The sequence below is a fragment of the Ailuropoda melanoleuca genome, chromosome 2 (genome assembly GCF_002007445.2).
Source record: "Ailuropoda melanoleuca isolate Jingjing chromosome 2, ASM200744v2, whole genome shotgun sequence".
Classification (NCBI taxonomy): Eukaryota; Metazoa; Chordata; class Mammalia; order Carnivora; family Ursidae; genus Ailuropoda; species Ailuropoda melanoleuca.
The window spans coordinates 190,986,855-190,996,173 of NC_048219.1; the positions used below are offsets into that span (position 1 = coordinate 190,986,855).

Consider the following 9,319-nt stretch of genomic DNA (forward strand, 5'->3'; position numbering starts at 1 on the left):
GCCCGGTGCAGGCGGCCGCCTACTGCCCGGGCCACCCGGCCTCCAGCCTGGCCGTCCAGGCGGCCGCCTGCAGAGCACTACAAGCCGCCGGGCCCGCGCGACCAGGTGAGACTACGAGGCCCAGGAGGGAGCGGGCGGTGGACGGCTGGGGGGAGGCCCCCAAGTTGGAACTCTTCAGGCCAGCTTCCCTCCTTGTGCACCACTGTAAACTGAGGCCCAGAGAGGGAAGGTACCTAGCACTAGGCTTTCCAGCTGGCTTGGAGCGGGCACTGGGCACGGGGTCCAGTCTGTTCCGGAAGGATCCAGAGAGGGTAAGAGACGCAGGGGCTTGGGAAAGCCAAGCCGACCAGCTCAAGGCAGGAAAGTTGGTGGAGAGAGGGTCGGCCTCGGAGGGGGGAGCTGGGGGGAGGGAGAGGAGGTGAGAAAGCCTCAGGAGGCCCAAGTTTCCAGGTGGGAAGGGGAACAGGACTGGGAGCAGGGGTGTGGTGGAGCCAGGAGCTTCTAGGACCCTGCGCAGCTAGGGACGCGTTGGTGGAGGATCAGCGTGGAAGCACCACGGTGTCATAGGAAGGGGGTAAGGAGTAGATGCCAAGACTCGGAGTGTGGGGAAAGGGGTGAGGGACTGAGGGCCCAGAATTTTCTAATCGTTCTTGGCTACCCACTCTGTTTGTGCACCCACTGCTGCGTTTCTCTGCACGTTCTCCGGAAGCGTGGGGAGGGAAGTGAGGGTCTTTTCCCAGCCTGGGTTAACATGCCATCCGCAGAAGTGTCAGAATCTCTTGCACCCGAGAGGGAAGGTTTTACAAGAGCTTTTCGGTGTTTCAGGATTGACATACTGACATTAAGTATAGCTGGGTCTGGCAAAGCTGACAGATGCAGGATTGTTCTTTGCACTCCAAGATCCCTTTCTGTCCCCACCTCCCCAGCACTTGCTGCCCTCCAAACCCTCCAGCCTTCCCTTCTTTCTGAAGAGTTAATGAAGGCAAAGACTGTGTTCTGTGTCCCTGGGCATTGGTGTGTTAACCAGAAACCGGGGGTGCCAGGCTTGCAGGGGGGCCTTTTCCAGCAAGGAGACCTGGTACCTCTGATGTCACAAATGTCCCAGACCTACCAGCTAGCTTGGCCTGCCTAGGTGAAGGCTGAGCATCTCAGCCCTAGAGCCTGCCCCAACCCCACCCCCACCAACCCCTTTCTGTTGAATCTGTGATCGCCAGCCAAATTTGAAACTCTCTAACCAGTATCCTGAAAGACATGGGAAATGTTCTGAGGCGGATTGTGATTGTGATTGTTGATGCCAGTCCTTTCACGGATCCAGCCCCATGGGGGAAAGGAGGGAATTTACACAAACAGATTTTCTTTTTTTTTTTTAATTAATTTTATTTTATTATATTATGTTAATCACCATACAGTACATCCCCTGATTCTGATGTAAAGTTTGATGCTTCATTAGTTGCGTATAACACCCAGTGCACCATGCAATACGTGCCCTCCTTACTACCCATCACCAGTCTATCCCCTTCCCCCACCCCCTCCCCTCTGAAGTCTTCAGTTTGTTTCTCATAGTCCATAGTCTCTCATGTTTCATTCCCCCTTCTGATTACCCCCCTTTTCTTTATCCCTTTCTTCCCCTACCGATCATCCTAGTTCTTATGTTCCATAGATGAGAGAAATCATATGATAATTGTCTTTCTCTGCTTGACTTATTTCACTTAGCATTATCTCCTCCAGTGCCGTCCATGTTGCAGCAAATGTTGAGAATTCATTCTTTCTGATAGCTGAGTAATATTCCATTGTATATATGGACCACAGCTTCTTAATCCAGTCATCTCACAAACAGATTTTCTGCTCCTAATGAGCTGGTACCTAGAAAATTCTGAGTTCTTACTCTCTTAGCCCTCTCCTATTCTCCAGGAACAACTTTTGATTCCCAGAACCGAGTGTGCTCTGGACTCCTCTAAGTTTTTGTACACCTTGCAGTTGCCTCCAACGAAAACCTGTTTCTCCCACCCTCCTCTTCACCTGACCAATCCCATCTCTCATCATTTAGGACTGGATTTCCTCCTTCCGGAAGCCTTCCCTGACCCTCTCCACACCCACTCATAAATTTGCAAGTGAAATCCCAGAACTCTTAACCACCCGGTTTTGTCACTTTTCCTTGTGAGTTTAACCACCATTATATCCCCATATCCCAACACCTTGCCTGGCATGCAGAATCCTTGCCTCCTTTTAAATACCATCACTTAAGAAATCTTAACACTTTGCAAAGGAACCATTCTCTACCGCTTAAGCTTGTTTCTCTTTTATAAAAACACCCTGAACAACATGAAACCTTTCATTGATGACCGGAAGTCATGAGTATAAGCGTAACTCACTATCCAGTGGTTTCTTCGGGGCTTTTGCAGTGGACAGCACCATGGATTACTAGCACTAAGCAATCGTTGCTAGGATTTTGCTAGCAACTGTATCTGGCTTTTTAAAGTTTCCAATCTCTTTCCTCACTGCCTGATGACTATTCTTAGGCTTTTCGGTTGCCGGGTCTTGGCGGTGGCCTTTTACCTAGTTTATGCTTAATCCAGTTGAGGATCCGAATCCTAATCCAATAAAGGATCCAGTCTTATTAGGAGTGGGTGCAAATGAAGAGTAAATAGGTCCCGAGTGACGATTTATGAACAGGACATTCTATGTTCCATTTGGCTGTATTCCAGAGAGTGGGGGCTCTCAGGCGCTGAGGTGGTATTATAATAAGGAAACTAGACTCAACATGTAATTGTTTAAAGTAATTATCAAAAAAGATTAAATCTATGCCCATTAAGAAATAGTTTGAACTAAAACTCAGGGGAAATTTCTGCTCTTTCTTTGGGGCTATGTAATTGTTATTAGTTTCATGTCACTTTTGTCACTATAGCTCCCCCAACATGGTGTCTATATCACAGGGTTTTGTGAGGAGAAGTGACAAAATATATAGCAATCTTTTGGGGGGGGGTCAATTTTTTAAAAACAAAAACACCCCACTTTGCAAATGAGAATCTTTGGGTTTTTTTCATCCTTTTTGAAAGATTTTATTTATTTGAGAGAGAGAGCACAAGCAAGGAGAGGAGCAGAGGGAGAAGCAGTCTCCCTGCCAAGCAGGGAGCTCAACGTGGGCCTCGATCCCAGGACCCTGAAACCATGACTGGAGACGAAGGCAGATGCCCAGCCGGCTGAGCCACCCAGACACCCCCAGAATCTTTGTTTTTTTAATCGAACAGTTGAAACTAGGGCAGTTGATAATTGAAGCTCTCGGTTTGCTGAACAGAAAATCTCTCAGTCCTGTCAAACATACTCACCTGCTGCGTCTGGGACTTTGTGTTCTTTCTAGCAGCAGGACCCTGGGAGAGACCGGGCCTTCCAGCGCTGCTGGCGTGCTTTTCCTGGGGTTCCTGGAGCCGAGGGAAGGATCCAGATGCCACCTTCCCCAGTGACCCAGCTCAGGGTGAGTATGCTGCCTTCCTGCCTTCTGGACCCTGAGGGCCAGGAGCTTGGGATTATGGGGGTGATCCTGTGCACATAGGGACCTAAGGGATAGAGCTGACCAACATCCATGGAGCACTTGCTGTGTGCAGGGCACAGAGGTGAGTGATGGGAGGTGCTCCTGCCACTGGGCAACAGGCACACGGGCCCCCCAGTAAGGCCCTAGTGCCATGGGTCTGTCACTAGTGAATGCAGTTGGTGTGGGCAGGCTTGTAATGCAGTTGTCCGCCACATGCATGGTGGGGTGTTTAGAGCCAGATGCATTCTGTCTTCCCCTGAGGATCCAGGGAGCATCAGGAACCCATGATATTGGAGCTAGGGGTTAGAGATTGTCCTAGGCAGAAACGGGAAGACTTGGAGTGGAAGCAGTATGAATGCAGGCTCGAAGGCATGATGTCAAGTTCAGAAAAGAAGCCCCTGTCAGGAGTGCCGGGGGTGAGGAACAGGAGACCGGGAGGGCTGAGGCCAAGGAGGAGAGTTGGGACCAAATCAGGACCCTGGACCCAAGTCTCCCAAGAATAGTGAGCTGCTGGCCATTTCTGAGCAGGGGTGTCCAGATTAGGGGCATTTTGGAGAGGTGACAAGACTGTGGGGCAGGGAGAGACTAGAGGCAGAGCCAGTTAGGAGGGGACTGTCGAGTCCCAGGAGGGACAATGAGCAGCCTGGACCCAATGCTGGCAGTTTGGGAATGGAGAGGAAGGAACTCAGCCAGTAGGATCCTCAGGCCGCTAAAGGGAGAAGGGGGTAAAGACAGTTCTTCGAAGTCCACAGGAGCACCCAGTGGGCTTTGAGGCTGTTGTGAGAGAGCTAGAAAGTCCTGGGGAAGTAAGTTGTAACCAGCTCAATGTATGTGACCCACACCCCCAATGCGTACCGAACAGCCCAGCCCTGTTAAAGAAGGAACGGGAAGTGTTTTAACACAAACTTTTCTTGTGTCCCTTATGTTTAAAAAAAATCATTAGGCAAGGTATCAGCCTTCCCTTGGCGCGTAACAAGTTACCACAAACTCAGTGCCTTAAAACAGCACCCATTAATTCTTCACGATTTCCATGGGTCAGGAGTCTGGGCAGGGCCTCACAAAGCTGCAGCAGAGTGTCAGCCGGGCTGCATTCCTTTCTGGAGCCTGAGTCCTTCATGTCACGTCACGTGGCTGTGGGCAGAATTCACGTCTTTGCTGCCTTCTTGGTGGCCGTCAGCTGGGGCTGTTCTCAGCTCTGACAGTCATCCCTCTACACGTCTCCCAACACAGCAGTTGCTTCTTCAAGTAGCAGGAGACTTTCTGGTCTCTGATAATGTCACTCCATCACAGGAGGAATTCGCCCTGTTGTCATACATGGTACCCTCATCAAGGGAGTGACTATCCCATCATAGTCACAGATCCCACCCGCACTGAAAGGGGGTGATTACCCAGGGTGAGCACACCGAGGGGTGGGAATCTCAAGGGTCAACTTAGAATTCTGCCTATCGGGGCACCTGGGTGGCACAGCAGTTAAGCATCTGCCTTCGGCTCAGGGCATGATCCCGGCGTTATGGGATCGAGCCCCACATCAGGCTCCTCCGCTATGAGCCTGCTTCTTCCTCTCCCACTCCCCCTGCCTGTGTTCCTTCCCTCGCTGGCTGTCTCTATCTCTGTCAAATAAATAAATAAAATCTTAAAAAAAAAAAAAAGAATTCTGCCTATTACAGATGAAAGTTCAACGAATTTGAAAAAGGAAAGCAAGTATGAAAATCATTTGCTTAATTCCATCACTCAAAAGTAACTATCGTCTGTATTTTAGCATAGACCATTCTGTCCATCTGTCTGCCTATCTGTATATCTCCTTGTGCTATTTAAATTGTAATAAATATGCTTCTATCTGGTACATGAATCACCTGCCAGATGCATGGCATATTTAAGGCATTCCACTGCAAAAATGTTAACTTCAGTCTCTCCATCATCATTTTGGATATTTCTGGAAACCAAAGGGAAAAAACAATAAAGCAAAGGAATCATAAACATTTTTACATAAATCTTGGATAACTCCCCTCTCTGTAGCATATAACAAATTTTTTAAGTTTTATTTATTTAATCTCTACACCCCACAGCGGGGCTCAAACTCACGACCCTGAGATCAAGAGTTGCAGGCTTGGGATGCCTGGGTGGCTCAGTCAGTTTAAGCATCTGCCTTCGGCTCAGGTCAGGATCCCAGGGTCCTGTGATCAAGTCCAGCATGGAACTCCTTGCTCAGCAGTGAGACTGCTTCTCCCTCTGCCTGCTGCTCCCCTTGCTTGTGCTCTCTCTCTCTGACAAATAAATAAATAAAATCTTTAAAAAAAAAAAAAAAAGGTTGCATGCTGTTCAGACTGAGCCAGCCAGGCATCCCTGTTCAGCATGTAACAAATTATTTAATCTCAAGTAGAAGCAAATGTATTAAAATGAAAATTGCATTCAGGGACTATGCCTATGCATTTATAACATACATAGTAAAATGGGATTAGACAGACAGACTGTTTTGGTATCTGCTTCCTTCACAATAACATATTGTGAGTGTGCAATATTGCACGCTCACAATATTGCACACTTCAATTTCAATATTGCACACTTCAATTTCCCTGGTAGGAAGCACTATTAGCAATTACATATCAATAACATCTTCTCTCTTTCGGGGGAATGGTGGGTAATTGTAGATTCACATGTGGTTGTAAGAAATCGTACAAAGAGATATTGTGTACACTTGGCCCAGTTTCCCCCGCTGGTAGTGTCTTACAGAACTACAGAATAATATCGCAACTGGAATGTTGACATTGAAACCATCCACAGATCTTATTAAGATTCCCCCAGTTTTACTTGTATTTGTGTGTGTGTTTAGTTCTATGGAATTTTATGCATCTTTTTAAAAAGATTTTATTTATTTATTTATTTGGGAAAGAGACTGCATGGGGGGCGGCTAGGAGCAGAGGGAGAGGAAGAAGGAGACTCCCTGCTGAGCAGGGACTATGCATCATTTTTAATGCCCGAATCCCATCACGTGGCTGAGCCATGGTTAACTCAGCCGGTCTCTTCTCTGGATGTCACATAGGTTAGGATGCTTTCAGCTGCAGGTAGAGAAACCACGCCTCAAGCAGGCAGAGCAGCAAGGGCACTCAGCATCTCACATGAAAGACAGTCTAGAGGTAGAGTCAGCTTCCGAGCTGATTGGTTCCTGGGGCCCAGTGACCCCATTGAGGACTCTTTCTCTCCGTGTCGCTTCATCCTTGGGCTGGTAGCAAGACGGCAGTTCCACTAATTATTCCTAATTATTTCCTTAGGATAAAATCCTAGAAGTGGAATTGCTGGGTCAAAGGGTATGTATATTTTTAAGGTTCTCAATATGTATTTTACTGTGGTTTTTAAGTAGGTATTTACTGGGGCCAACTTCCTCCCTTTCATTCCTAGTGTGCTCATTCCAAAACTTGACCTTCTGATCGGCAATTCCTTCTCTGTGTTCCAGATCACCTCCAGGACCCTGAGGAGGAGTTGGCACTGACTGCCGTATGTCCCAACGGAGACTGCGAGGACCCCGGGAAGGGGCCAAGAGCCTGTGATGGACTTGTCCATACTCCTGCTGACCCCGCTGGAGACTTGAGATGAAGGCTGGACCGCTGGGCTACCCGCGCTCTAACCTGCACACCGGGGACTGGCTCCTTCTCACTGAGCCCCTTGCCTCCATGTTGACCTTGGAATGGTGGTAACTACAAAGGCCCCACCTGTCAGAGGGCTGCTGCATTGAACCAGCTAGGAAAACTTATTTTCCTGGAACCTGCCCCCCTCCTCACATTTGCTCACAGTGAGGTTAGTTGGTCTTTCTGTACCTCAGTTTTTCTATGCCATTGGGACAGATGGCTGTCGACTTTGAGGCTCTGTGGTGCTGTGGCAGCCCATGGTGTGTTTGCGTGAACATCCGTCATTTCAAGTGCAACTGGAAAGAACTCTGGACCAGAAGTCATCAGATCGGGGAGGGGTGGGTGGCCTTGGACATGTCATTGAACCTTTGGAGCTTCTGTTTCTCAAACATGAGGAGGCTATGAGCCCAGGGGCTCTCAACCAAGAGCCAGGCTGCCGTTCCAGGCAGCACTGGAAACTTGTCTGTGTGTGAGTGTGAGTGAGTGTGTGTGTGTGTTGTGGGGGTTTATTGTGACTATGAGGTGCCCCTGGCACCTAGTGGGCTTCTCACAACATACGGGAAATCTCCAACAGCAAAGACTTGTTCCACCCGAATTGCCCATTGTGGCTCCTTCAAGAAACTGGAGGAGCCAATCCCTTCTCCCTGTGAAATTCTAGGAAGAGTCCCCCCTCTCCCCCCCAGCAGAGAGGGCTGGGCTTCCCGAGACCTTGGCTCCCAGAGCAAGCCAGAATAAAGACTGCACTACTGCCCTACGGGCCTATTGGGTCAGAGCCAAGAAAGCCCCCTGCTTTGCTTGCCCCCTTTCTTCCTCATGTTGACACTGACTTTCTGTGCCAAATCCTTTGAGAATACGGATGCTGGGAACTGCCCACGTCACCAAACAAGAAAGGTAGGAGTATGGATTACAAGGACATGGGACTTTCTCTCCATCTCAGGCCCTTGTCCAAGGTCAAAGCAGACCCAGCCCAGAGGTGCCAAGTTCCTGAACCCTTTTCTCTGTTTATGAGTCAGGGTTGATGATATTCCCTTAAAAGCCAGGAAAGCCATCTGTTCACTCGTAGAAGGCACTCTGCATTACCTCCCTTGCCTTCCTCGCCCGCCCCTGGAGAAGTGCTGTCTTTGGAATGGCAGTAGCAGCTCTTGATTTTCCCTGGTAGGAAAAAGGAAGTATCTGAGGGAAGTAGCTAAATTCATTCATTCATTCATGCGTGATTGGCTCGGCAGACGTGCAGCTGGGCTACTCTGCCCAGGGTTCCACAAGGTGCCGCGTACCTTCCAGTAGTTACTTTGGCTTTCATCTGTGGTACCAAAATGTGGAATTGGAAACCTGTGGCTGAGGGGCTGTGTGATATCAAGGAGGGTCCCCCCTGGCTCTGTGCTTCAATGGATTCTTCATAATCAGCAGCCTAATTCCATCCCTTCTCTGCCTTGTGGGGATAGCGTGAGGGCAAGCAGGGTGACATCTTATTTGTGGCTGGTTGCAGCAGGTGTCATTTTAATAATTCAAAGCTGTCTCACCAATAGGTAGACCCAGCTGATCTCCTTCTACGCAAGAATGAGCTAAATGAATTACCTTTGATTTTGTTTTAAAATGGGAAAACGTGGGGTGCCTGGGTGGCACAGCGGTTGAGCGTCTGCCTTCGGCTCAGGGCGTGATCCCGGCGTTATGGGTTTGAGCCCCACATCAGGCTCCCCTGCTATGAGCCTGCTTCTTCCTCTCCCACTCCCCCCTGCTTGTGTTCCCTCTCTCGCTAGCTGTCTCTATCTCTGTCAAATAAATAAATAAAATCTTTAAAAAAAAATGGGAAAACGTATTTTCAAAGCTGCTATATTTTTCTATTTCTCTGTTAATTTCTTTGTAATAATTGGGTCAGAGTTTTATTATTTGGTTGGGGGAGGAGCTTTATTAAGGTAGGAAATTATCTAAGGCAGAAGTTACGAGGTACAGCCTCTGCTGTGTTTAAAAACCTTTTGTATTTGTTGCCAATATTTGAAACTTGAGAGATTACACATAAAAAAGCTAGTTTTCTGGGTGGAGGATGGGGCCTGCCATCATGTCCAGGTTGCTGCAACCCCCCTCCTCTGATTGGAGCCCTCCTCCCACCCATCTAATCCACCTCTCTACTTTACTCATGCATGCCACCTGCCTGGTCCTGGTGGACATT

The 9,319-nt window shown here is 48.6% G+C and overlaps 1 protein-coding gene across 1 annotated transcript in view; it reads left to right on the top strand.

Annotated features, from left to right (window-relative positions):
• C2H2orf72 (chromosome 2 C2orf72 homolog) overlaps positions 1–8,851 on the top strand; it is a 9,227-nt gene extending 376 nt beyond the window's left edge. Inside the window, exons 2-4 of the mRNA XM_034642650.1 lie at positions 3–105; positions 3,359–3,472; positions 6,981–8,851. Coding sequence (XP_034498541.1) covers positions 3–105; positions 3,359–3,472; positions 6,981–7,120 — 357 coding nt within the window. The 3' untranslated portion in view covers positions 7,121–8,851. The remainder of the gene's footprint in view (positions 1–2; positions 106–3,358; positions 3,473–6,980) is intronic.
• Positions 8,852–9,319: the final 468 nt, after the last annotated feature.